Source organism: Penicillium canariense (assembly GCF_028826845.1).
Source record: "Penicillium canariense strain IBT 26290 chromosome Unknown utg000006l_segment0_segment0, whole genome shotgun sequence".
Lineage (NCBI taxonomy): Eukaryota > Fungi > Ascomycota > Eurotiomycetes > Eurotiales > Aspergillaceae > Penicillium > Penicillium canariense.
Window position 1 is genome coordinate 721569 of NW_026622733.1, and position 24398 is coordinate 745966.

General features: G+C 51.6%; 14 protein-coding genes across 14 annotated transcripts; 9 read left to right on the top strand and 5 right to left on the bottom strand.

Moving 5' to 3' along the window:
• Nucleotides 1–129: 129 nt before the first annotated feature.
• N7482_008248 (Zn(II)2Cys6 transcription factor) lies at nucleotides 130–2677 on the top strand (the record flags this gene model as incomplete). Its single annotated transcript, XM_056690372.1, has 5 exons — nucleotides 130–596; nucleotides 656–767; nucleotides 820–2097; nucleotides 2150–2455; nucleotides 2504–2677. 5 exons carry the CDS (start codon nucleotides 130–132, stop codon nucleotides 2675–2677), a joined length of 2337 nt encoding a protein of 778 aa, XP_056540137.1.
• A 265-nt stretch (nucleotides 2678–2942) lies between these two features.
• N7482_008249 (uncharacterized protein) lies at nucleotides 2943–3720 on the bottom strand (the record flags this gene model as incomplete). The annotated part of the gene is made up of 3 exons (XM_056690373.1): nucleotides 2943–3460; nucleotides 3520–3591; nucleotides 3651–3720. The coding sequence occupies 3 exons, from the start codon at nucleotides 3718–3720 to the stop codon at nucleotides 2943–2945; spliced, it is 660 nt and encodes a 219-aa protein (XP_056540138.1).
• Nucleotides 3721–4723: 1003 nt separating this feature from the next.
• N7482_008250 (uncharacterized protein) lies at nucleotides 4724–5514 on the top strand (the record flags this gene model as incomplete). The annotated part of the gene is made up of 2 exons (XM_056690374.1): nucleotides 4724–4893; nucleotides 4968–5514. The coding sequence occupies 2 exons, from the start codon at nucleotides 4724–4726 to the stop codon at nucleotides 5512–5514; spliced, it is 717 nt and encodes a 238-aa protein (XP_056540139.1).
• A 723-nt stretch (nucleotides 5515–6237) lies between these two features.
• Nucleotides 6238–7012, top strand: N7482_008251 (TNT domain-containing protein; the record flags this gene model as incomplete). Its single annotated transcript, XM_056690375.1, has 2 exons — nucleotides 6238–6333; nucleotides 6383–7012. 2 exons carry the CDS (start codon nucleotides 6238–6240, stop codon nucleotides 7010–7012), a joined length of 726 nt encoding a protein of 241 aa, XP_056540140.1.
• Nucleotides 7013–8594: 1582 nt separating this feature from the next.
• Nucleotides 8595–9294, top strand: N7482_008252 (uncharacterized protein; the record flags this gene model as incomplete). The annotated part of the gene is made up of 4 exons (XM_056690376.1): nucleotides 8595–8754; nucleotides 8815–8924; nucleotides 8971–9070; nucleotides 9137–9294. The coding sequence occupies 4 exons, from the start codon at nucleotides 8595–8597 to the stop codon at nucleotides 9292–9294; spliced, it is 528 nt and encodes a 175-aa protein (XP_056540141.1).
• A 373-nt stretch (nucleotides 9295–9667) lies between these two features.
• Nucleotides 9668–11048, bottom strand: N7482_008253 (uncharacterized protein; the record flags this gene model as incomplete). Its single annotated transcript, XM_056690377.1, has 3 exons — nucleotides 9668–10253; nucleotides 10320–10919; nucleotides 10999–11048. The coding sequence occupies 3 exons, from the start codon at nucleotides 11046–11048 to the stop codon at nucleotides 9668–9670; spliced, it is 1236 nt and encodes a 411-aa protein (XP_056540142.1).
• A 546-nt stretch (nucleotides 11049–11594) lies between these two features.
• On the top strand, nucleotides 11595–12706 carry N7482_008254 (SET domain-containing protein; the record flags this gene model as incomplete). Its single annotated transcript, XM_056690378.1, has 2 exons — nucleotides 11595–12413; nucleotides 12470–12706. The coding sequence occupies 2 exons, from the start codon at nucleotides 11595–11597 to the stop codon at nucleotides 12704–12706; spliced, it is 1056 nt and encodes a 351-aa protein (XP_056540143.1).
• Nucleotides 12707–13000: 294 nt separating this feature from the next.
• On the bottom strand, nucleotides 13001–14421 carry N7482_008255 (CaiB/BaiF CoA transferase family protein; the record flags this gene model as incomplete). The annotated part of the gene is made up of 5 exons (XM_056690379.1): nucleotides 13001–13212; nucleotides 13266–13559; nucleotides 13619–14123; nucleotides 14178–14298; nucleotides 14366–14421. 5 exons carry the CDS (start codon nucleotides 14419–14421, stop codon nucleotides 13001–13003), a joined length of 1188 nt encoding a protein of 395 aa, XP_056540144.1.
• A 23-nt stretch (nucleotides 14422–14444) lies between these two features.
• N7482_008256 (uncharacterized protein) lies at nucleotides 14445–14711 on the bottom strand (the record flags this gene model as incomplete). Its single annotated transcript, XM_056690380.1, has 2 exons — nucleotides 14445–14628; nucleotides 14701–14711. 2 exons carry the CDS (start codon nucleotides 14709–14711, stop codon nucleotides 14445–14447), a joined length of 195 nt encoding a protein of 64 aa, XP_056540145.1.
• A 313-nt stretch (nucleotides 14712–15024) lies between these two features.
• On the bottom strand, nucleotides 15025–16817 carry N7482_008257 (3-oxoacid CoA-transferase; the record flags this gene model as incomplete). Its single annotated transcript, XM_056690381.1, has 5 exons — nucleotides 15025–15215; nucleotides 15283–15420; nucleotides 15480–16211; nucleotides 16272–16466; nucleotides 16550–16817. 5 exons carry the CDS (start codon nucleotides 16815–16817, stop codon nucleotides 15025–15027), a joined length of 1524 nt encoding a protein of 507 aa, XP_056540146.1.
• A 1111-nt stretch (nucleotides 16818–17928) lies between these two features.
• Nucleotides 17929–18144, top strand: N7482_008258 (Vanillyl-alcohol oxidase; the record flags this gene model as incomplete). Its single annotated transcript, XM_056690382.1, has 1 exon — nucleotides 17929–18144. The coding sequence occupies one exon, from the start codon at nucleotides 17929–17931 to the stop codon at nucleotides 18142–18144; it is 216 nt and encodes a 71-aa protein (XP_056540147.1).
• Nucleotides 18145–18568: 424 nt separating this feature from the next.
• Nucleotides 18569–19928, top strand: N7482_008259 (thiolase family protein; the record flags this gene model as incomplete). The annotated part of the gene is made up of 3 exons (XM_056690383.1): nucleotides 18569–18706; nucleotides 18769–19403; nucleotides 19463–19928. 3 exons carry the CDS (start codon nucleotides 18569–18571, stop codon nucleotides 19926–19928), a joined length of 1239 nt encoding a protein of 412 aa, XP_056540148.1.
• Nucleotides 19929–20478: 550 nt separating this feature from the next.
• Nucleotides 20479–21984, top strand: N7482_008260 (class-II fumarase/aspartase family protein; the record flags this gene model as incomplete). Its single annotated transcript, XM_056690384.1, has 2 exons — nucleotides 20479–20637; nucleotides 20701–21984. The coding sequence occupies 2 exons, from the start codon at nucleotides 20479–20481 to the stop codon at nucleotides 21982–21984; spliced, it is 1443 nt and encodes a 480-aa protein (XP_056540149.1).
• A 552-nt stretch (nucleotides 21985–22536) lies between these two features.
• Nucleotides 22537–24301, top strand: N7482_008261 (uncharacterized protein; the record flags this gene model as incomplete). Its single annotated transcript, XM_056690385.1, has 4 exons — nucleotides 22537–22837; nucleotides 22904–23947; nucleotides 24048–24118; nucleotides 24173–24301. The coding sequence occupies 4 exons, from the start codon at nucleotides 22537–22539 to the stop codon at nucleotides 24299–24301; spliced, it is 1545 nt and encodes a 514-aa protein (XP_056540150.1).
• Between the last annotated feature and the right edge of the window lie 97 nt (nucleotides 24302–24398).

The following is a 24398-nucleotide window of genomic DNA, read 5'->3' on the forward strand; positions in this document are numbered from 1 at the left end:
TTTCATAAGCGATACGCCCCAAGCAAGAAACAAGTAGTCGCATAGGATGGCGACCGAGCTTTTGGGAGGTGAATCGGAAGAATGGCCCTGGCGCCACCATTTTGGGGGCGCTTTGCCTGCCTGTCCGCGATGATTGGCGGTCGTGTAGACTTCATCAATCATCAACAACACCCCGCCAGCGCCCGCCATTTGACGCACGTTCCTCGGCCCAATGTCGAGAATGCAATTATTTTGACCGTCATGGAGACAACATCTTCTCGCAAGCGGCCACGGCCTGTGGTATCTTGCCTCCGATGCAGGGAGAAGAAGCTGAAATGCGACCGGGCTACGCCCTGTCAGAACTGCACCAAAGCGGGCTGCGGTGCCCGCTGCACCTACAATCAGCATCCCCATCCCATTGACTCTCCCCCCAAGCCGAAGCGAGCTCACTTACCTGCCGAAGTGCTTGAGGATGGCCGGCGAACGCTTGGGGGCCCCGGGGCGGGTATCATCGAGGATCTCCACCAGCGCGTGGTCAAGCTAGAGGAACTCATCGCGCTTCAGCCAGATGCGGGCAATTTTGGCCCGATCAGAGATGCCTTTGTTCAGAATCCTTGGTAGGTCCCGTCCTACTTTTCCCTTTTAATCTTCTCTTCTTATACCAATCTTGCATCAGGCCTCCATCTGACTCCAATTCGTCCACCTCACCTTTCCTAGGGACGCTAGTTGTCAAGGGATCACGCTCTCGCTACCACGGGCAAAATCATCGCATCACACTTCTGAACCAGGTAAGCTGGTGGGATTAAAATATCACGCTGTGCTCTGCTGACGCGTCTCAAGTTCCCCGAAGCCAAGGCATTTATCAATCACTGCTCTGCAGACTCTACACTTGTGGGGTTGGCCAAAGAAGTCCAGTTTCTCCAAACAAAATCGCTGGCTTCAACCACCTCTCCCGAGTCTCTTTCTGGGTTGGATAGTTCTGCCGAGCTGCAGAATCTTCTGAGTTCTCTTCCTCCTAAATCCGCCTGTGACAAGCTCCTGGAAGTCTATATCACCAACTTGGAGAAAACTCTCAGAATCATTCATGTTCCTTCTTTCCTTCGCCTGTACACATCCTTTTGGCAGCAATCTGATCAGCAGTCTGTGCCTACCGTTGTACCCCTTCTCACAGCGATCCTGGCCGTTGCTATTTCCTTTGATCCCCAGACAACCTCCTCCGATGATTCATCATCATGGGAGTACCTGACACAAGATGCGGTAAAGTCATTACAGGCCTGGTTGTCCAAGCTTCCACGAAAACAGCGAGTTGATTTTGCCACACTGCAAGTTGAAACGCTCCTGTTGCTCTCCTATCAACTACGTCTTGAACCCCCAGAAGAGTTATGGAAAGCCAGCGGCTCCCTTGTCCGCTCTGGGATGATGATGGGCTTGCATGTCAATCTCTCCCAGTCTTCCAACCTGTCTTTCTTCCAGGCAGAGTGCCGTCGACGACTTTGGATCACCATTGTGGAAATGGATCTCCAGGCCTCCATTACGTCTGGCATGCCGGTTATGACCCCCGAGCTGGATTTTGGGCCTCTGACACCGTCCAATCTCAATGATGCTGATTTTGACGAGTCAACATCTGATCGGCCATCTGCCATTCCACTGAGCGAGGAGACCGACTCTATCGCTCAGATCACTCTAGCTGCCTCGTTATCACATCGGGTCAGGGTGATGAACACAGTGCAACATACAAGCCCGCGTGACAACCTCAGTGAGCGTGTCAAGCAGGGCCAAAGGCTGCAGGAGTATATCTCCGAGGTTCCTTCCCACTTGAACCCAAGACATGATGCAGAAAATGCGAGTCCCGCCCTTGTTTTGAACCGCGTTCTGCTTGACATATTTCTTCGTCGCCCTCTACTCTGCCTCTTTCGACCTGTTATCACTCATAGCACCCCTGAAGATCCATCCTTCCACAGCATGCAACGAGCATGCTTGGATTCCTCGCTTGCCGTTCTTTCGTATCAAGATTACTTTGACCCCAACATCACCGGGCTTGATGTTGTTAACCCAAACGCGTACTGGAATGTCTTCCAAGCCTTCTGTCAGAATGACATATTGTGGGCAGCTCTTAGTGTATGCGAGCACATGAAACTGCCCGCCCAACGCTTAACAGCCCCATCCCCAGCCTGTGATACTTCCCAGCCCTTTCAGTTTCTGTAGCCAAGCGCCTAGCAAAGCTAGTCTCAGCCGGCTTGTCGACAACACACTCGACAGTCTCACGCGGCGGATACACGAGAAAGGCAGCAACGTGAAAGATCTCCTTCTTCTCACCGTTGTTCTTCAATCCGCACGTTTCCGTGGATCAGCGGAACAAAGAGAGCAGCGAATGCTACAGGGAGCAAAAAGCATCCTCTCTGCCTGCCGTCAGTATCTTCTTTCGAAGGCTACCGAGCAGTTCGTGTCATCTGATCTGGCAGATTTGGCACACATGGTATCTGCCCTGTCATACAATTTGAATCACTTGCTCACATGCCAACAGATACAGCCTATAGAGCCTATCGCTTTACATAGCCATAGTCGGCAGCGGGTATCCACTCCTCAGTTTCAATTTGGGGACATCGAGCAACCGCCATCTGCACTCGCAGCCGAGTTTGACAGTTTTGTCGGAGATCTATTTTCAATTGGTGATGAATCATACATGTGGAACATGTGAACCAGAGAAATGGAACTCAAGCTGGAATGGAGACACAATCCGCTGGGAAATAGAGAAGAAGCAGTGGAGACACACCAAGTACATGTGTTTTCTTCGAGGGTGATCGGATTGAGAATGACAATCTTTTGTACTTGGACTATTCATGACTTCAGGAATTGATTGGCTCCTCCAACCACCACGCTCGATGTAACATGCAATTAACCAATGAGCCACTCTTGTCTATGTGACGTGCACTCAAAAAATACCAAAAGGGTCAATAAATCCTTCAGTTCGTGATAACTGGCGCGCTGTTATCCCACCGCGACTCAGTGGCAGCGTCCACGAGAAAAGAAGCCACGCTTTTCCGGCTTGCACTCGCCATCAGGGGCACACCCTTTCCATTCTGAGGCCACTCGCGCACCGTTGTCACATCCGTCTCCACCAGCCTAGCCGGGCGGACCATTACATATGTGACCCCACTATCTCGAACCTCTTGATCAGTATGGTTGTGATCTTCATACTGATAGCTCATATTTGACTTGCTCATCAATCCGCGCAGTAAGCAAGACATGTTGGGCCACGAGTGGCCCACGCCAAAGGCTTGCAAGATGACAAGTTTCTTCACCCCGACCTCTTTCATAGCCGTTACCACATTGGCGTTGCTATCTGCCATGAGTCGCGGCGGCGATCTCGGGGCGGCGAACGGGTTGTCGGAGGCTCGTGGGGCATTCAGAGTGACGATCACGACGTCAGGGATAAAGTGGTTGAACGCTCTCCTCACATCGGAAATGCTCGTTGGTGCTCCTATTTCAGAGTCACTAAGTCACTAAGTAGTTCTTCGACCTCGGAGAAATCAAACGCACCTTGGACAAGCTTGATGCCGTCGAAGCCTTCCATCGCCACCGGGTCCCGCACCAGAGCTGTAACTCCAAGTCCTGATAGAAATGTATCAGATCACGACTCAGGTGGAAATACAATAGCTCGACTAACCTACCTCGTCGCAGTAGCTCTTCGATAACGAGCTTGCCAGTACGGCCACTTCCGCCGATAGTGAGAACATGCATTTTAGAGTATCGTTGGCAGGAGAGTGGGCACTAGGGCCAAAGAAGGTCGATGGGCGGTAGTTGATGAGTCTCGGGAAAATGGATTTGATAGCAGATAATCCTATAAACAATTATCACTGGAAATTTTGTTCCCTAAATAGTGCTTTCACGCAACAAACTCGGGGTCCAGTCTATATAGTTCGGATCCGAACTCGGATCCGAGATAATCGGCGCGCAGATGTTGGACCTTGCGGGAAACTCAGAACATCTCTTAACCTTCCAACTAACTCATATTAATTCTTTGTCTGTTGGTCCATGTATGGTTCAATTCTCCCATTGAACCAGGATGAGAATTGTGGTATAGAGCGCAACGTTATCTCCGACCGCATCGGTCTTGGCATAGGTCAGGTAGATCTCGTTCTGAACTCATAGCATTCTTCCTGATCAAACGAACAATATCACCACTGAAATAGCGTTGTGAGTTGCATTATTTCTCGAAGCTTTCAAAGTCTATGTGCTGCCTGCAAGGGAAATCTACCGATCATTTGAACAGTGACCACACCCCGGGATAAACCAGAATCCATGTACATTGTATAGCATACAGGATTTGGGTGCAAGAGAATATGCGGCCGTTTCAAAGATTCTCGATAAGCCGGAGCATACGGCTTGAACAATGCGGGGTGGAGGAGGTCGATCACCGCACGGAGAATGTTTCCAGCGTGGCCCGCCAAGCGCAGCTCGCAAGAAACCGCCCTGTCTCCTTTCAGGTGTTGACGCCCCAAAAGAAGCATGTCTAATAGAAAGATACTACGGCATTCAGAATGTTGTTTGAGCACCTCTGCTCCTTGTCAGCTGGTCCCCTTCTGATTTGTAATTTCACCTAATGCGGCGGGCAAATACGAGGCATGGATGACTCACCATTGCTTCCCTTCAACTAAAACGCTTCTTGGCCGTGCTGAATCCCTTCACGCCCTTCTACTGAAAAACAACCCGATAAGAAGTATTGCATAGTCCGTAGTTGAAAATGGTCCATCCTCCCGAGCCCGAGATTGTCCTGTATGATCTGGCCTGCACCAAGAACGCCTGTTTCTCTCCGGCGGTCTGGCGCATCCGCCTCATGCTCAACTACAAACGGATCCCATACAGAACCATATTCCTCGAGTTTCCAGACATTGAGCCAACGCTGAAAGGACTGTGAGTGCGGTCTGCAATTTCTGCTCTTGTCATTCAATATCCGAATATCCGTCTAATCTCGCATGATTCTCCAGCGGCCTAGAAACCCAGACCAAATACACGGTCCCCGCCATCCATCATGTGGCGACCAACACGTATATGATTGACTCGATCCCTATCGCGCAATTCCTCGAGTCAACCTATCCCGATCCACCCGTGCAGCTGACGTCTGAGCTCGGTCGCGAGATCGAAGCTCAAGCCAGCGCTGTGGTCGGCACAGTCTTACGTACCTCACTGTTGCCCCGCGAGATAGGCATCCTCTCGCCTCGCGCGCAGGAGTACTTCCGACGAACTCGCGAGGAATCGCTTGGACACCCGCTTGAGAAGCTACTGGACAAAGAAGAGGACAATTGGAACGCTTTAGATGACCGGATCCGTGCCGTGGGCGAATTAATGCTGACAAATAAGGCAGAGGGGCCATTTGTGCTGGGAGCCCACCCAATCTATACCGACTTCTTCATTGCGGGAACTCTTCAGTGTGCGCGGATGGTGGACGAAGGTGTGTTTCAGAGGATCATCAAGTACCCCGGCTATGGGGAGATTTATGAGGCGTGCTTGCCCTACATGGAGAAGAGGGATTAAGCTCGTGAAATCAGAGTGCACTCCACGCATGGCATGAGATAATACGAGAGCTGGTAGTCCTCGGGAAGAATTCAAGCAGACACTACCTTCAATGCCGTTCGATATTGGAAGTGAGTACTATTTGCACGGGTCGTTGGACGGGTATATCTCATTTTCAGAATGAAGTCAGGATAGAAGGGGTAGAATAATGTTCATGACCACTCTTTCTGTATTCTTCCTTTCGATATCCATTGATGCCAACTGCGCCACCGTCTGAGACCGTGATTTGGGCAGTGGGCCAGTGGGCCTTCTCCCAGCATCCAACATGTCTGCTTTGAGGAGCCCATGTAATTAGAGAAGATTCCATCTAATCTCGTCCAATTTCCCCAAAAGAGCGGTCAGAATCGGAAGGCCGAGAAGCAAACAAGGTGGATGAGCTGAACAAAATGCGGGTAGGCAGAATCGAAAGTGGATGAGCTGAATCTCCTGTCTGTGCCAAGAGATCAACAGGGAAAACTAAATCGCACTATTGAAAGTAGGTACATCGCCAAGGCATGCGATGGAACAATACCCGCCAGTGATCAGCGGGGATCACCCCAGATTGGGCAATTGAGAATACAATCCTCAGCTCAGCTGTTCAGGCACTGACCACAGACGCGAAAGATGAAAAAAATTCATAAATATGTTCAGGTGTTCGACTCTTCATAGCCCTCTCTTCCCTGTTGTACGACCCGCGCTTCCAAAATGCAGTACATGACAGCGCTCGTGGCGCTCACTGCGCTGGTGCTGCCCTCCACCGCGGTTCCTCACTCTGTTGGTGCTGCCCGACACACTCCCGAGGTACAGCACCCAGGGAACCAGGAGAAAAATCATATCTAACAGCCGACAGTTTAAATTCCCCAGCCATTGCTACCCCAATCCTTGCGCCGGCATCACATTTCAAAATGACAGCTATGTTTGCGGTGATTCGCGTCTGGGGCCTGTTCAGGCACCGAGAAAGTTTCCCTTAGACAACCAGCTCCGAACCTATGCGCGATTTGGCTCGCTGTGTCCTGCAACCTTTCTCGAAAAGTGGGCCGGCTCTGCCAGTTCCAGCGCGTCATACAAATACCCACCCGCGAATGGCTTTGTTGCCAACACTCACGGTGCCCCGATCGTGGGCAATGCCACTCTATCCGTGGGCCAGAAAGTCGACCGCTTCGGCTCGGAGTACGGTTCGTTCCTGGCACCGCTCAGTGCACCGTACATTGAGCGGTCGCTACCACCGAGTAACTTGGATACCTATGATGGTGATCATCCATTCAATTATTATGTGTACCAAGTGACGAAGAGTTTCGTCGTGGGGATGGGGCCTATTGCGCCGTGGTTCGAGCAACCGGGCATGGGCACTCAATTCGTGACATATACCAACGTCAAGGGGCTATTAGAGGGCGGCTATCTGCGTCGCTTGACGCCGGAAGAATATGACGAGCCCCAGGAGTACTCCAATGACTATACCCCTGGGCCTTCTCAACGATGATCTTGTCGGATAGCCTATGCCCTATAAAGGAAAGAAGTTATTTACTACTTTGGGACACCCAATATTCAAGGGTTCCGCCCGCATTTCCCGTTTGCCCACACAGCCATTCAACGTTGTTGACTCAAATATGGATCAGTTCTAGGTCGAGACCTACGCCTTCATCTCGACGGTGAGTTCAGGAAAATGCAGAAGAAGGTGGCGTGATTGGTAAATCAGACCGTCCATGTAGTTGCGTCCCTCTGGTGGATTTGGACTTATTAATCGCCCAAGACAGAAGTCACGAGGACGACAATCACGTTTTGGTCTCACGCCTCCAACCAAAGTTCGAATCGATGCTTGAGTACAATGCAATATTCTCAGCCATGCTGCAGGTAATATGGTTCAGCCTGAACGCCTTGTCCTTCCCCAAGTTGACCAAGCCCACCTGTTGCTCCTTTCAATACTTGAACAGGAATAGTTAGCTGTAGTTTACATGGGGCGCCGCACATGGAACCCCTTATAGTGTTTTCACAGCTCCTGCGCTGTCAGAACGAACATTGCGTTTTGAAACTCATATGCAGTGGCAGAACCCCTATGATGGTCCTGTTCAAGCCGATTCAACTCAGTTAATTCTGGTCAGATCCAGATCCCCACCCCAGCGTAAGCTCTTGGCTAAGACTCTCGCAGTCTCCGGAGCTTACGGATAGTCATGAACCCCTCCTCTCTATACTGTCCGAAAGATCCCTGATCCCTCGACATTACGTGTTCGCGCTTAGGACTCCGGCCAGCGCATCAGACAGAAAACTCGCGTCGCTCAGCCTCAACGTACGGCTCGACAGGGTGGCCTGATGAGGTCAACCACCGTTCGTAATTGCTGTGCGGGCAAGATCGCAGCGAATGGCGGGTAGGCGGGCTGCACCGCCAACCGGAGGCTTTTGGTCCCCCGCGGTCAGCTGCGCTCACGCCTGAGTTCCTCCGGAGGTGGCGATACCCGACAAACCACTAATCAGCAGCATGATTCGTATTTTCTCACTTCTCATCGTTCTTTTTCCTTGCTCTTCTTGGGTAGAGCGCGTCATGCCTAAAACAATGTCTAGGTGGTTGACATCCGCATTGTACCAGGAATTTCCCCTCGTGACCGACCGTTTGGCGGGTCGACTATTTTTAGTGCCCTTCTACCATGGAACACCAGGAGGTTAGGATTGAAATGGTAACAGGACTTGATTACGGATACCCCAATTGAGAAACTGCATAGTGAGGATTATGGAGAGCATACGAAGAGCTCCGCCCTGTTGAGTTGGTCACTCTTTCCCATTTCTGCAGGTTCGACGCGCCAAGACTGTCTCAGGATACTCGATATCAGCGTCACCATTCGTGTTTCCAAGTAAGGCAGACCATCAAGTAGTTGGAAAGCCATTGTGAGTTCTAAAATTGTCCTTGGGGAAATGCCGATGTCCTTGCGAAGACAGGACATTCGAGATATATAAAAGGTCTCTGGTTCCCAGTAAGATACAACGAATTCAGACAGACGAACAAGTACGATATACACCCAAGCATCAACCCTAGCAAAGCACCCCTCCTACCTTCTCTTCCTCTCTACAAAATGAAGTTCTCCGAGATTTTAGCTCTCTCCATTGCCCTCGCTACCACTGCGAACGCCAGCCCGATCAAGCGTACTGAAGAGGTTCAGATCACTTTCATCGGCGTGGCCGATGCTCAATTTGCTCAGAGCTTCCCCACCGACGGTTCTGATGTCTCCATTAGTGAGTTTATCCCTGATTTACATTCTCACAGCCTCCGGTACCAATTTCTAACTCCTCTAGCGAACCCACTGAGCATCTCGCATATCGCATCCAGCACCAACGGCATTGATTGCACCTTCCACGGTATTGACAACAGTGTGACCACCGTCAATGGCGCTGAGAGTGTCGACGTCGGCCCCCCCTCAGACACAGGTCTCTGGATCCTGCCACAAGCAGACTCAGCCCCGTGGAAATACTGTCTCGGTCACCTTTATCGGGGCCGCCGATGCCAAGTTTGAGCAGGTATTGCCCACTGACGGCTCTGCTGTGCAAATTAGTATGTCCACCGATATACATCAGACAATGATATTGGGAGATGAATAAACAAGGCTAACTGCAACAGCGAACCCCCTGAGTATCTCTCACATTGAGATCGATGCTGCGGGTGTTTCCTGCACCTTCAGAGGTATTGACCACAGTGTCACCTCTGTCACTGGACCGGCGACGGTCGATGTCGGCCCTCCTCAGACCCAGATCGAGGGCACATGCCGGGCTGTCTAAATCAACGGTGAGGAGGAGAAGCGTGTGGGAGGCGTGGACATTCAACAACGGCCACGGTGATCCCATGTAATACTCCCCGTTTGCCAAGCATTTGAGAAAGAGAATAGCGGGAAGGATGAAGCAACGACCCAGGCATAAAAGAGAAGCCTAAGCATGATCAGGCTTTGACCACTCCTTACTATTTAGATGAATTTTGTCGATAGGTCTAATGTATACTGCGTCTTCTTTTGATTCATTAATGAATATTCAGATTCATCCATTAAACGGTACCTCATCCACCATCTTCCTTCTTCTTCGTACACACTGTTTACTGCTCTACTATGAACTACTTGGAAGATCATGATCAAAAACCGAAGTTAAGGATGATGCCATCTCAGTCAGAACCGGCCAAGGTGAACTCTACTATATTCGATGCCGGAATTACCAACCGCGGTCTCCCCCCATTATCTGCCGGGTCGACTACCCGTCCACATATCGAACTGGATAAAGTCACCTTCGTGCCGGCATGGTCCTCCTTCCCGCCCCAATCCCACCAGTTGACGGTGCCCCCATGGTACTGCACGCAGAACGTCTCCCCAACATGCGCATCGCGGGGAATATACGTCCAGCTCCGTCCCTGGATATACCGTGAAAACGCCCACGATTCCCCCGGTCGGAGAGTGGTGAAATTATCGTGCCCGGTGACGTTGACGAGCACGTCCGGATCATCGTAGATTCTGTATGCGTCGTGAGGGTCGTCGGTGTCAATTGGTTCGAGGTCTGCCCCTTTGCGTCGATAGAGTTGGAAGCAGTCATTTGCCACTATGAATCGGTGAAAGATCACGGTGTGGAATGTAATTGCCTTTGCCTTCTGTGATATAGAGGGGTGGTAGTGGACTTTTCCGGTGACCTGGTAGGGAACCTGGCGATGGATCGTGGGAGGACATTGCAGTTCCACGCTGAGAATGGGGGCTCCAGGCCTACCATCCACCTCTGGTTAGATCTGATAACATGAGAAAAGATAGAGAGAGAGAGAGAAAACATACACACGATCCTCATCCCGAACAGGCTCTGGAGATGCCCTGGGCACTGGAAGAGAAGGCACACTCCGTACCGAGAAGAGCGTACGCACTCCCCCTGGTAATACTAAGACATCCCTCCCCGTCTCTGAACAAGCCCTCAGCTCCTGCCCGAGACGCTCCTGCTTCGACCCCCAGTCCCACAGCCCAATCGTGCCCCCCGGCCAGAGCAGTTCATACGTCTCCCCCGGCCGCAGCTGCCGTTCCCAGTGCTCCGGCAAGCTAGACTGAAAGGATATCGACTCTCCCGTCTTCAACTCCCAGAGACGCGGAGTCCACTTGGTAATGCGGACAGAACCAGATTGGACCAGTGCCGGGTTGTAATTGGGCTCTGGTGCAATCTCGACCTTCTGCAGCGCGATACTCTCATCGGCAGGTCCATCTCCATCGGCGGAGGGGACGTGACAGAGCAGGATGAATCCGCCACGCACGAAGCCATCACCAACTGGGCTCCACTTGAACAGACACGGTCTGCTATCGTGGTCCCTGTGAGTCGGAAGTCGCCGGATAGTAAAGAGGAAGCGAAGGGAGCTATCGATGTCCAGTTGCAGGTAGGGGGTATCTAGCCTAGCGAGAGATCAGTCTGGCTGGTCCCCGCTCTCTTTCGGGGGTTCTCGACCGAAACGAATCAAAGATGAGGACTCACGACCGGTCGGCGTCGGTGAATGTCACATAGGGACGGATTTGGTCGTCCATTATTCGGTGCTTGAAGGAACAATCTGTCTGTTAGCGTGGGCAGAGTCACATCCGGCTAATATACACTCTCCGTTAGGGTGGGGGCGAAGACCAAGGCAGCGTTCACCTATCACGAACCGCTGGACAGTTCGCTTGAGCTTGTGCGCCGGTAGCTTGGCAGGACCTCTTCGCATTTCCGAGGGCATTTAGGCTTGAGCCAACTAATGAGTTAGGTGAATCACTTTAGTAACTTATATAGCATAGCTTAAACGGGTTCGTTATGCTCTAACAGGGCTAACAGTATACTCGGTAGATGCGCTAATCAGCGGCTATCGCTAGGAATAACCTCGCCCCGGGGGCACGGAGAGCCTTCGGATTGGCCCGCCGATCAGAATGGCCATGAAAAGCCCCCACTAGCCGAGCAAACCCAAACAAAAAGCCTCAGAGTGGTTCTCCGATAAGCCCAGTTCCTGACTGCAAAAATTTGCCGGTCTCAGAGTTGCCCCCATAAAATAGGAAGCCGTAGAACCACGCTCAGTACAATCCCCCACGCACCACCCCACCACCATGTCCCAGGTTGTATACATCACGCTGGAACCATCGGAGTCGGATCGTGTAGACGATGTCCCGAAAAGACAGCCCCATTGGGTCCATCCGAATTTAATTGAGAGCGTCGACCCCGTTAAGGGCCGCCAGATACGTGCGTCGGACCTCATTCCGAAAGGCACCCGCGTCCTTGTCGACCACCCCTATGCCATTATTCCTGTCGTGGATGAACCAGCGGCCAACGAGGATCTCATTTGCAGCAATCCCGCTTGTAATCGTCAAAGCCCGCGCCATCTGGGCCGGTTCCTGTGCTCAAATGCATGCATACCGGACGTGGCATGGTGCAGCAGCACTTGCAGAGACGCTGACAAAGCCCGCCATGACTTCGAATGCACTTGGTTAAAACGATATGCCCAGCCCATCCGAAATAAATGGGGCGAGTACGATTTCGGCATGTTATGGCTGATTGTTCGGCTGCTTGCCTCTCGGGATAGAGATCCGCATGGTGAGAATGTCGCACCGAAGACTCAGCAATGGAAATATGGCTGGTCCGGCATTGCCTCGTTATGTGGATCTTCCGATACCTGGTCGCATGAGCAGGTTCGATCATGGACTACCCTGGTGAAGAAGTATCTCCGGGACAGCCCCGTCCTACCGCATGGATTGACCGTGGATCGCGTTCTTCACCTGATCTGTCAAGAAGAAGCGAATTCGTTTGGTCTCTACCCACGAGAAACGGGCATTTTCCCACCTCCGCATCCGCCGGTCGATCGAGGAGAGCAATATGCTGCGGCCGTCTATCCAACTGCGGCAATCGCGAACCACTCGTGTATGCCCAATGTAAGCATGCCTCCCTTGATCGTGAAGGGACAGTCTCGAAAACTAACTTCCCTCAGCTAATACACAAGCCCGATCAAGACGGCCACATGGTTTTTACCGCCTCTCGAGACATTCTTCCAGGCCAGGAATGTTGCATCTCTTACTTCGACCTAACGAAATATACGGACCTAACTTCGCGCCGCGAACATCTGCGAAAATCGTTCAGATTCATATGCCAGTGCGAACGATGCATCTCTGAAGAACCCGCGAAAGAAACCAATGAGTGGACCTCAATGCCGATGATGGATATATAAGGGTCTCACTACCCTTTCTTGATGAACCACCGTTGGGAACCACGACCTTCATAACTACAGACTGCATAGCGACATACCTCCACGATCACAGCGCCTTTCATTTTCAATCAGCAAACAAATCTGCACCTGCATTATTGGTCAATTCGATATAGAAAACTACTAGAAACTCCATTTATGCTTCACATCGCCTTGAGGTATCTTGCTTCAGCTGAACTTCGCTGAGACAAGAAAGCAGCATCCAATGATCTAAGGTAAATCTATCTAAGCCTCTGTAACATCGTAGATTAACTCCCATCATGCGACAACTCCTTTGCTCTTCAACTCCTCAATGCGCTCTTGACTAAGCCCCACCACATCCCGGAGTAACACATCTGTGTGCTCCCCCAAAAGCGGAGGCGCACTGCGGATACTCGGCTCTGCCTTTGAAAACTTGACTGGTGGACTTATCACCTTGATTGGGCCACAGGTCGGATGGTCAATCGTCTGAACCATACCGCGGGCTTGCACTGTATTACAGTAAGCATACCTCTACTCCAATAAGGGCTCAAGCGCGACTTGCCATGTTCATGGTTCATTGTCCCTTGAATGTCATTGACAGCCGCATACGGTAAACCACTCCCCTCGAAAACCTCTTGCCACCGGCGCGTTGTACGCTTCACCAACTCCGCTTCCAGTAAAGGCTCCAGCTCAGCGCGGTTAGTTACGCGGTCATTGTTGGTCACAAACCGAGCATCATCCTTCCACTCAGGCTTGCCGATCTTGTCGCAGAGGATGCCAAAGAGACGATCATTCGCTCCACCAACGAAGATGTCACCATCCGCAGTCTTGAATCCCTGGTACGGTACAACAGATGCTGTCAACAACCCAATATTAGTATTCCCACTTGAGAGTAGCACGATCAGTTTTTCTCACGATGAGCCGTTCCCCATCTTCCCGAATCCTTCGTCCCGCTGATCAACACCGACTGTCCCATATTAGCCAGGGTTGCAACCTGGCAATCACTCAAGCACACATCAAGATGCTGTCCCTCTCCCGTGTTGGCCCGCGCCAATAGCGCCGCCATAATGGAGTTACAGGCATACAGGCCTGTCGTCAGATCGGTGACCGCAACCCCAACCTTGACTGGTGGACCGTCCCTGGTACCCGTTAAATGCATCAGCCCAAACTCAGCCTCGACCATCACGTCGAAGCCGGGTCGGTTGCTATAGGGGCCTGTTTGGCCGTAGCCTGTGATACTTGTATATATGAGACGTGGGTTGATTCTGCTGATGGTCTCATAGTCCAGGTTGTATTTCTTCAAGGAGCCTGGGAGGTAATTTTCAACGAGGACGTCACAATCGCGGACGAGTTGCTGGATGATTTCGATGCCCTCGGGTTGGGCGAATGAGAGGCCGAGGGATTTCTTGTTTCGGTTGACCTGTGCGTCTTTTAGTTTCATGAAAGGATAGAATTTCACCGATTAAATGCTCACAGCAAGATAGTATGCGCTTTCGCCGTTGCCTGTTCGACCGTCGGTGTATGCGGCAAAGGGAGGGCCCCAAGCGCGGGTGTCGTCGCCTCGGACGGGATGCTCGATCTTAATAATCTCGGCCCTAAGAGAAAGGACTTGATCAGTCGGTTGCATCAATCATCTGCTACCCAACATGATTCAGTACATACCCCAAGTCACCAAGTATCTGTGTGCAGTAAGGCTGAGACCCTCTGTCAGTATCCATTGATTTCTTTTATACAGCATTTATCAAAGCTGCCATGAGTAAATGACACCTACTCCAGCCAGGATCCGACTCATATCCAGCACGCGAACGCCTGCCAGCGGGAGTTTCTGTCTGTCTGGCGACTTCGCAGCCGTGGCCAAGCCTCGGCGAAAGCATAGCCTGCCAGGCCATGCAGGGGGAGGTGAAACCCTTGCCACCAAGGCTACCCTAGACAATGAGAGGCAATTCATACCGAATGGAAACAGAGACAGGGGCTATTGCTCTGTTGAGAATGTATACTTCTCCAACATTTTCAATTGACTCCAGAGCACAGCGTGTTTTACTCCGCTCCCTGGTCGTGGAGAGCCCCACTGCTCGATCCGCAGGTGGGTTCGACCCCACCTGGGCTCAATCCTGGGCGTCGATACAGCGTGCAGTGCATAGGATTACATCTCCGAGTGAAACAGAAGATTGTGTTGGATTATAACTCAGAGAACAGTTGAGATTGAAAAGGAAAGAAAATTCAATTTGCACTATCTACATGGAGTATTGACATGCGGAGAGAAAAAAAAAAGAACACCATATCCGGAAAAATTCTAATGGGGTGTATGTTTCCCTATGCAGTTACAGCTGCATGGGCTTGAGGTGCTCAGAGACCTTGAAGGGAGCGGCAGTCTTGCTGCGGATCTCCTCCACGGTGATACCCTCGGCGTGCTCGATCAGGGTCAGACCCTCGGAGGTGCTGACGTCAAAGACAGCTAGGTCGGTAATGATGGTAGAGACGCAGCGGGGGCCGGTCAGGGGGAAGGTGCAGTCTAGAGAAGGTGTTAGTGGTGTATGAAGGTAGAGGGTCAAGAGGGTCAAGAAAATGTGTCAACGTACCGGCCAGAATCTTGGGGTTGCCCTTCTTGTCGGTGTGCTCCATGGTCACAACAACCTTGGTCTTCTCGGGGTTGGCAACCAGATCCATGGCACCGCCAATACCCTTAACCTTGCCGGGAAGCATGAAGTTGGCCAGATCTAGTGCGTGTTAGTGTATCCAAGCGTGGATCTTCATGATAAAAATTGGGTGTACATACCACCGTACTGGCTGACCTGGAGGGCACCCAGCATTGTGAGATCAATCTTGCCAGCGCGAATCATGCCGAAGCTCTCGTGAGAGCCGAACAGGGAAGCACCACGGCCCAGAGTGACAGTCTCCTTGCCGGGGTTGATCAGATCGGGGTCCTCCTGGCCGGGCTGGGGGTAGCCACCCAGACCCAGGATACCGTTCTCAGCCTGCAGGACAACCTCGACACCCTCGGGAAGGTAGGACGGGGCAATCAGGGGGATACCAATACCGAGGTTGACGTACATGCCGTCCTTGAACTCCTTGGCGGCACGCTTGACGATACGCTCACGCCGGGCGGTCGCATCACCGGAGCCAGCAGCAAGCATCTCAGAGGGGTCCTTGGCGTAGGTGACCTTCTCGATCTGCTTCTTCTCGGTGCTCTTGATGACCGCGTCGACGTAGATGCCTGGCAGGTGAACGTTCTCGGGAGCAATCTCGCCGACCTCAACAATCTCATCGGCCTCGACAATGGTGAACTTGGCGTTCTTGCCCATAGCCTCATTGAAGTTGTTCATAGACTTGCGGAATTGGCAGTTACCCAGCTTATCGGCCTTGTGGGCCTTCACCAGAGCGTAGTCACCAAAGATCGATTCTTCCAGAAGGTATTCCTTGCCGTTGAAAACGCGGGTCTCCTTAGGCTTGGACTTTTCAGCCACAGAGCCATCCTTGTTGTACCGAACGGGGAGTTCACCAGTTTGAACTATAGGGCCATGTGGTCAGTTCCGCACATCGCTCGAGCATCCAGACTGAAGTAACTCACCAATTGTACCAAAAGCAGCGGGGGTATAGAAAGCGGGAACACCAGAGGCTCCAGCAGCACACTTCTCAGCGATGGTGCCTTGGGGAGTGAGCTCCAGGGCTAGGTCACCGCTAAGATACATCTTCTCGAACACCTTGTTCTCGCCAATGAAGGAAGCGATCATCTTACTGATCTGCTTGGACTCGAGTAGCTGACCTGCAGGGGGGGAATATGTCAGCACATGCTCTTCTTCAAGAACAAATTGCCACAATTGCAATTGACAGTGTGAGAGGACATACCGAGCCCAGCGCCGGGCATACCAGCATTGTTCGAGACAACAGTGAGGTCCTTGATGTCGGGGCGGTCACGCACAGCGTTGATCAGGGTGTTGGGGACACCCGAGAAACCAAAGCCACCGACCAGGACGGTGGCCGGACCCTTCATGTCCTTGATAGCATCGGCGGCAGAGCTCGCGCGCTTGTCTATGGCTCGCTTGGAGGTCGAGGCAGAGAAGTTCCGCCGCCAAATGGGGCGGAACACCGACGCCGCAGGGAAAGGCCGCGACATGGTGCTGTCGATTAGCTTTGAGAGATCACTGAGGTAGGTGATTTCTGAACCAGCAGAAAGAGAAGAAAGAAGGGAAAAAAGACTCCCATCGCGAAGTTGACCCCATCCCGCAAAGCACCCTTCGGCTAGGAACTGACCCATAGAAGCCGAAAAAACGCTTAGCCGGGGCAGCTACCGCCTATTTCCCCACACGCTCGGAGAGGGAGAGCGGCGAGCCCCTAAGGCTTTTGCCGCCATCGGAAGCCGACCCCACAAGCCTACCCGATATTAGTCCGGGTTGGTGACGCCCCAGGGAATGTGGGTTTGTGCTCTCAGGATCAGAGGTCGTGATGCGGGGTGGATGACAGCTCGCACAATGCGGAGGATAACATTGTGGCATCTCGCACACGATAGTGTCGATGGAGAAAGTCTGATATAGGTGGAAGAGTGTTTTCGCCCGTCACCAAAAGTCAACTGCACCGCGCTGTATGGTAAATTCAGCGTATTGTGACGTGTACTTTACGGGCGGAACTGGCGTCGGCAGGTGAGAAGATGTCGGAACTGCCTGGGGCGGTACGCAACCCGATCCTCGCGGTCCGTGGTCGACTTGCGATGCCGGTGACAACAGACGGAACCCTAGGTTCGCAGAAACGAGACAAAATGATGAATCCGTTAGACCTTGCCTGCTTTACCTTTTCCACTCGATTTGAACCCTCTGTACTCCGTACTTGCAGATCAACGGGCGGGCCGTTCCCCTCACTTCTCCGCTCTCTGTGCATCTAGACCGTCTCAATGTGTGCAAGCACCTACCTCCTCTGCTGACTATAAAACAAAAATAATAAAAGATCCCATCTTTCAAATTATTATATTTAATGGATGAGGTAATGGATAATAGTATAACTAATAAGATTACAGAACTGGGGTAATCCCGTTCCACTAAAGACTTGTCAGTGCAATCATATCACCTCATATCGTGGGGTTCTTTAGCTTCTTGTAATCATAGACTTATGGTCCAATAATCTTGAACCTTGAGCCGCGCACGCGGGATTACCCCTAGCACTCAAGCACAAGCAAGGCTAGAAAGAGGGGCACTGCTGGATATCAGAAGTTGTAAATGTTCTGGTGTGCTACAATGGCTACCGGAAATACCGTCCCTGCAACACCAGTACGACTCTTTGCAAAGGCTCAGCAAGCCAAGTCCGCTATCTTTAATATCGCCACCAAATCACAGCGCGATATAACACAGGTTCCTGTGCCTCAGGGCCTAAGCGACAATGCATTCTATGAAACCATGGATGAGCACCGAGCTGTGCCAGGTAAAGACATGTGGAGTTTGCAACGAAGCTAGTTGATGGATGGTATGACAACTCCCCTAAGCGTCTCAAAACAGGCTAGCTAAAATTCAATTTCACCAGGTAAATGGTGAGTCAGTGGTTCATAACCGTTCTGTAATATCGAAGGATAGGTAACTCTAATCTTTGTAGATCCTAACACACATGATGGGATGCATATGGACAAGGACGACTTCGTTGCGTCAGTTATAGTCTATCCAAGCAGTGTACACAATCATCCCACTCGAATCCCCAAGTATAGTCTTGTAAGGAAGACGGCAAGGATCTTCATAGGGTGGGAGTGCCCCACCACCACCATGGGGAGCTGCCTCGGAGCTCGCCATGATGTAGCCGGATCAAATCCACAATTCTGCAAGTTGGATGTTCACAACTTCTGGTGACCTGTTATACTACAGTTCATAGTCCAAGTACGACAGAAACATGTTACGCAGGACCGCTGGCGAGGCCCTCAAGAAGGGCCCTAATGATGTGGTTGTCCTGTCCGCAGTGCGGAGTCCCATCGCACGGGCATTTAAAGGTGGTTTCAAGGATACCTATCCCGAAGAGATTCTGATGCCTGTATGTGACTAGTATGGGTTGGATTCATTGATTTCTTCATCACATATCTCTGACACTTCCAGGTCATGCAAGCTGCCGTGCATCGAGCTAATATCGAGCCGGGCCAGGTGAACGACGCCCTCATCGGAAATGTGCTTGCGGAGCTGGGGTTCGCGAAAACCGGTCGCATGGCTCTCAATGCAGCTGGCTTTCCCAACTCGACAACCTTCCATACCGTCAACCGACAATGTTCGAGCAGTCTACAGGCTATCACGCATATTTCACACTCCATCTTGGCTGGACAAATCGATGTCGGACTTGGTGGCGGTGTGGAAAGCATGTCGCGGAACTATGCGACACGAGGTATTCCTGTAGATGTGTCTGCAACTCTGAAGGAGTCGCCTGTAAAGGATGCCCGGGACTGTATTCTGCCTATGCTGCAGACTTCGGAGAACGTCGCATCGCGGTATGGAATTAGTCGGCGCGAGCAAGACGAGTTCGCAGCGGAAAGCCAGAAGCGGGCTAGTGAGGCACAGAAGGCGGGCAAATTCAATGCTGAAATTGTGCCGATTCGAGTCCGGCATGTCAGTGAAGGTATCGACGAGATGACCTTCCAGGTTGTGGAGCGCGATGAAGGCGTTCGCCATGGAGCTACTGTTGAGAGGCTGTCAACTCTCAAGCCTGTTCTGGAAAATGGTTCCAGTACAGCTGGAAACTCGTTCGTCTCTATCTGCGGATATTTTTACTTGGCCCATAGCTAATAACCTTTCTCTACAGATCACAAATATCTGACGGTGCATCAAGTGCTATTCTTGCGCGCCGGTCCTGGGCTGAAGCACATGGCCTATTGCCCATTGCCCGTTTCGCCGGTACCCAGGTCGCTGGGTGTGCGCCGGATGAGATGGGAATCGGTCCTATCTTTGCTATACGAAACTTGTACAAGTATCTTGGCATTGAGAACAAGGACGTCGACATTGTGGAGATGAATGAGGCCTTTGCAAGTCAGTCGATCTACTGCCTCCGAGAGCTAGGTATCGACATGGCCAAAGTCAATCCAAATGGTGGTGCTATTGCCCTTGGACATCCTGTTGGCGCGACTGGTGCCCGACAAGTTGCTACTCTTCTCGCGGAATTGCAGCGACAGGATAAGGAGATGGGTATTGTGAGCATGTGTGCCAGGTTAGTCTTCCGTATCTGTATCCATACCTCTTGGACTGACCACCTACTTCTAGTACTGGTATAGGAGTTGCATCTCTTTTCATCCGAGAGTAGATGTTGTGATAGACTAGATCCCAGCTACAGCTATACAACGTAAAAAGTTATAAAGGCTGGATGCCTTGCCTCAGTCCCCTCCATATTTTGCCTTTACCTTCTACTTTGTTTGTAATCTCACTTCTGTTCTTCTCATAGAGGGCGACCGTTTTACGTATGGATGTCAGGAGAGAGCGTTGGTTTGAGAGATGAGGAATGTGCATGGAACTGTGGAAGAGGGATTACCGTAGACTCGTTAGGTATAAAAATGTTTCGATGACTTTTGCGAGCGAACTCCTATAGCCATCATGTACAATTTCATCTTCAGCTTCGCCTTTCATCACTCTCAGCCCCACATGGGACGAGTTGTGCAAGTGGGGTCAGAGTCTGCAGTGCGGGAGAGCCATCGCCCCTCTTAGGATGGTGGACCCTCCGGGGCAGTATTTCGACAGCGTCAATCCAATTGCAAGGGTGTAGATTTTCATAGCTCTTAACTAACACCTTTGAATTCTCTTGTCCATATAGGAACTTCCTTGAATACAATGTCGCCATCTGTGTGTCTCGCACGGCTGTCGCGGATGACTTTGACCCGGCCCAGTGTTCTCGTCAACATCACCAGCGGGCGGAGGTCAATTGGCTTCGTGAGCGCAATTGACTCGCGTATCTTTCGCACGCTCTTTGGTACCGAAGAAATTCGCAAGGTGGGTTTATTATGCAGAAGATTTGGCACTTTCTTCTCGCTGAATATTGCTAATTTCATGCAGGTCTTCGATGACGAAGCATATATCCGCCGGTGTGTAGATGCAGAGGCAGCTCTGGCACGGGCGCAATCCCAATGCAATGTCATCCCATCAGAGATTGGAGCAATGGTGACACAAAGATTGCAAGAATCAAAGCTGGACTTCGAGCGACTGCGGCACGAAACCGAGATCGTCGGCTACCCCATTCTGCCTCTTGTCCGTCAGCTCTCAGCGATTTGCGGCGACGATGCCGGCAAGTATGTGCACTGGGGAGCCACCACACAGGACATCATGGATCTGGCGAGCGTATTACAAATGAAGGAAGGATTGGACATTATCGAGAGGCTGCTGAAGGATGTGATCAAGACTCTGCGAGAGCTCTCGGCGAAGTACAGAAACACCCCTATGGCTGGACGTACGCATTTACAACATGCGCTGCCGGTTACCTTCGGATACAAGTGCGCCGTCTGGCTATCAAGCTTTCAACGCCACCTTGAGCGACTGGAACAACTCCGGGATCGGGCACTGTTGGTGCAGTTTGGTGGTGCCGCAGGCTCTCTTGCATCTCTGGGGTCCGGCGACGACGGACTGCGTGTTCGAAAGGCTCTAGCAAAGGAACTCGGTCTGAATGATCCTTCCATTACATGGCACGTTGCTCGTGACGGCGTAGCGGAGATTACCAACTTCCTGGCCCTGATGGGCGGTTCTATGGGCAAGTTGGCACTAGACATTATCATCATGTCGTCCAACGAGTTTAGCGAAGTGGCGGAGCCCTTTATGCCTCATCGGGGAGCCTCGTCTACCATGCCGCAAAAGCGCAATCCCATCTCGAGTGAGGTGATCCTGGCTGCCTCCAAACTCCTCCGCTCAAACGCAGGCCTAGTCCTTGATGGCATGGTTGCTGATTTCGAACGCGCCTCAGGCCCCTGGCACTTGGAGTGGGTTGCCATTCCAGAGAGCTTTGTGATTGCCGTTGGTGCGTTATCTCAGACTCAATTTGCACTATCTGGACTCTCTGTCAACACCAAGCAAATGCTGGAGAATCTTCACTCTACCAAGGGATTGATTGTGGGAGAGGCTGTGATGATGGGCATGGCTCCTCATGTGGGCCGTCAGCGAGCTCACGATATTGTCTACGAAGCATGCCGCGAGAGTATCGAGAATAAGCGTACGCTCCTCGAATGTCTTCTGGAAAAGGAAGAAGTAACCTCCAAAATGAGCCAAGGGCGCCTGGCTGAGCTGTGCGATCCTGTCAACTACCTGGGCGCATCATCAAGGATGGTGGATAATGTACTAGCCGTCGATTGAATAGATCTTGCCTACCAAGCAATTGTCTATCTTGGTTTGAGCCACTGTAAATAGCATCAGCCATGAAGCATTGATTAGACCTTAACTCTCTGAATCAGTATTGCTATGCTATTCCTAAGAGCATCCAGGGGCAACGAAAGTAAACTCCACAGTATGAAAGAGGCCATGCATTGTTTTCACTCACCAACCCCTAAGTGCAGGCTATGTTCACCTGCTCCACATCCACAAGGCCCCGCAAGAAGGAACTCATGGGCCCATGGACAAACAATCCCCGACCGACCCACGACCAAAACTGAAATCTCGACAGGGCCTCACGAGGTCGATGTGGGTCCTGTAGAATGTGGGGGTTAATCCGCTGCGGTTGATCCAAGTGCTCCATATGGGTCTTGCAAAGCACAGAATGGGATGCCCTTTTAGCAAAAGCCGCGTTATAAGCTAAGAAAAGCGCGTGGCAACCATTCCGCTGCCATTTGACTATACTCATGTTACTCCATCGCAAACTCTGATTCAAAGCACCTATAGTATTCGGATCCATCTACACTGTCGACAACAATGTCTGCTCCGCTGATTCAGGAGAGGAAGCCGGTGAAAGACCTGCAAAAGGCGTTTCATTATACGGACACGATGTCGCGCAAGCCAACGCGAGACAATGATCCCTATGAATACCAGGCAGGTTTTGGTAACCGCCACCAATCTGAGCTCATCCCCGGTACTCTCCCGGCAGGACAGAATAATCCCCAAGAAGCCCGCTTTGGATTGTATACCGAGGGCATTACCTACTCGGCCTTTGCGGCTCCTCGCCACGCCAATTTCAGCACCTATATGTACAGGGTACGACCTGCCGCTGCTCACAGTACGTCATGAAGATTTACTCCCAGCACATAGCTATGGGCTCCTGGTGCTGACTCTACTTCTACAGATGGCTACAAAGCCCATATTCCCCACAAGTCCGACATTGAGAATTGTTTCCTCACCCTCAACCCTAAGGTGGCGACACTAGCAGAGCAATGCGAATGGGCACCCTTTCCGTTACCCAGGGAGGACGAGGAGATCGACTTTGTCGATGGTCTGCACACACTTGGTGGAAGTGGAGATCCCAATCTGCGCGAGGGCATTGCCTTGTATGTCTTTATGATCAATACGGATATGAATCATCGTGCGTTTTGTAATACAGATGGCGACTTCCTCATCGTCGCCCAGCTGGGCAATTTGGATATCCAGACAGAGCTGGGCAAGCTGTTCCTGCAGCCCGGCGAAATATGTGTTGTGCCTCGTGGCATCCGGTTTCTGGTTCGTCTAGGTCCTGGCCACAGTGTTGCACGAGGTTATATCACCGAGATCTGGGGGTCAAGCTGGGCATTGCCGGATTTGGGTCCCTTGGGTGGGCATGGTCTTGCTAATCCTCGCGATTTCCTGCATCCTGTGGCTTATATTGATGAGAATCTGCACGAGGAGTGGTCGATTGTGAATAAAGCGAATGGGCTGTACCATGCTATTGAGCAGGATCACAGCCCGTTCGATCTGGTTGCGTGGCATGGAAATGTTGTTCCTTATAAGGTCAGTCAACCGTGTACCGAAACAGCGTACATGCTCACACGACGCTTGCAGTACGACTTGACCAAGTTCTCCTCGCAAAACGCCACCTCTATCGACCACACCGATCCATCGGTCAATTGTGTCCTAACAGCCCCATCTCGCGACCCTGTCACTCCCCTGGCCGACTTTTTGTGGTTTGGCCCGCGCTGGGATGTAGCTTCCAACACCTTCCGTCTGCCATACTTCCACCGCAACTCGGCCACCGAGTTCCTGGCAAGTTTGTACGGCAACGGTCTCGGTCGATCTAATGACTTCTTGCCGGGCGGCGGGAGTGTTGAAATTAGCCACACGCCGCATGGCAACTTCAACGAAGCCTACGTGTATGAGATGAAGAACCAAGTGAACGAGCCACGCAGGATTCTGGAAAGTGAGCCATTATTGTCTTCAGCCGCCGAGAGAGTTCGTACTAATCATTGCAGACCAAATGACCATTATGATCGAAAGCAGTCGGTCATTCCTATTCACAGAATATGCACGCACTGGCTGCGGGGCTTTCAAGAATCAAGGCACCGACCCGAAGGTGTGGGATGCGTTGCCGGTATGTTGTCATCGACGCCAGCCAAGACCGTGCAGGTCTAATCAATGTATGCAGGACAAATTCTCGTTGTATCCGAATATCCACAAGATCCTCAGGCAGGTCAAAGCAGACAATGAGGCACGCAAGCAGCGGTCGGAGACTTACTATGATGATGGCCGGCTGGCAGAGCTAGTCTGTCAATAAGAGAGTCTCAAGACTCCTTGTCTCGAACGCAGCTATGCAACTGTCATTCCTTATACCATAATAGCCTCCAGTTGCTTCGTTCTCCAGCCTGACGTCA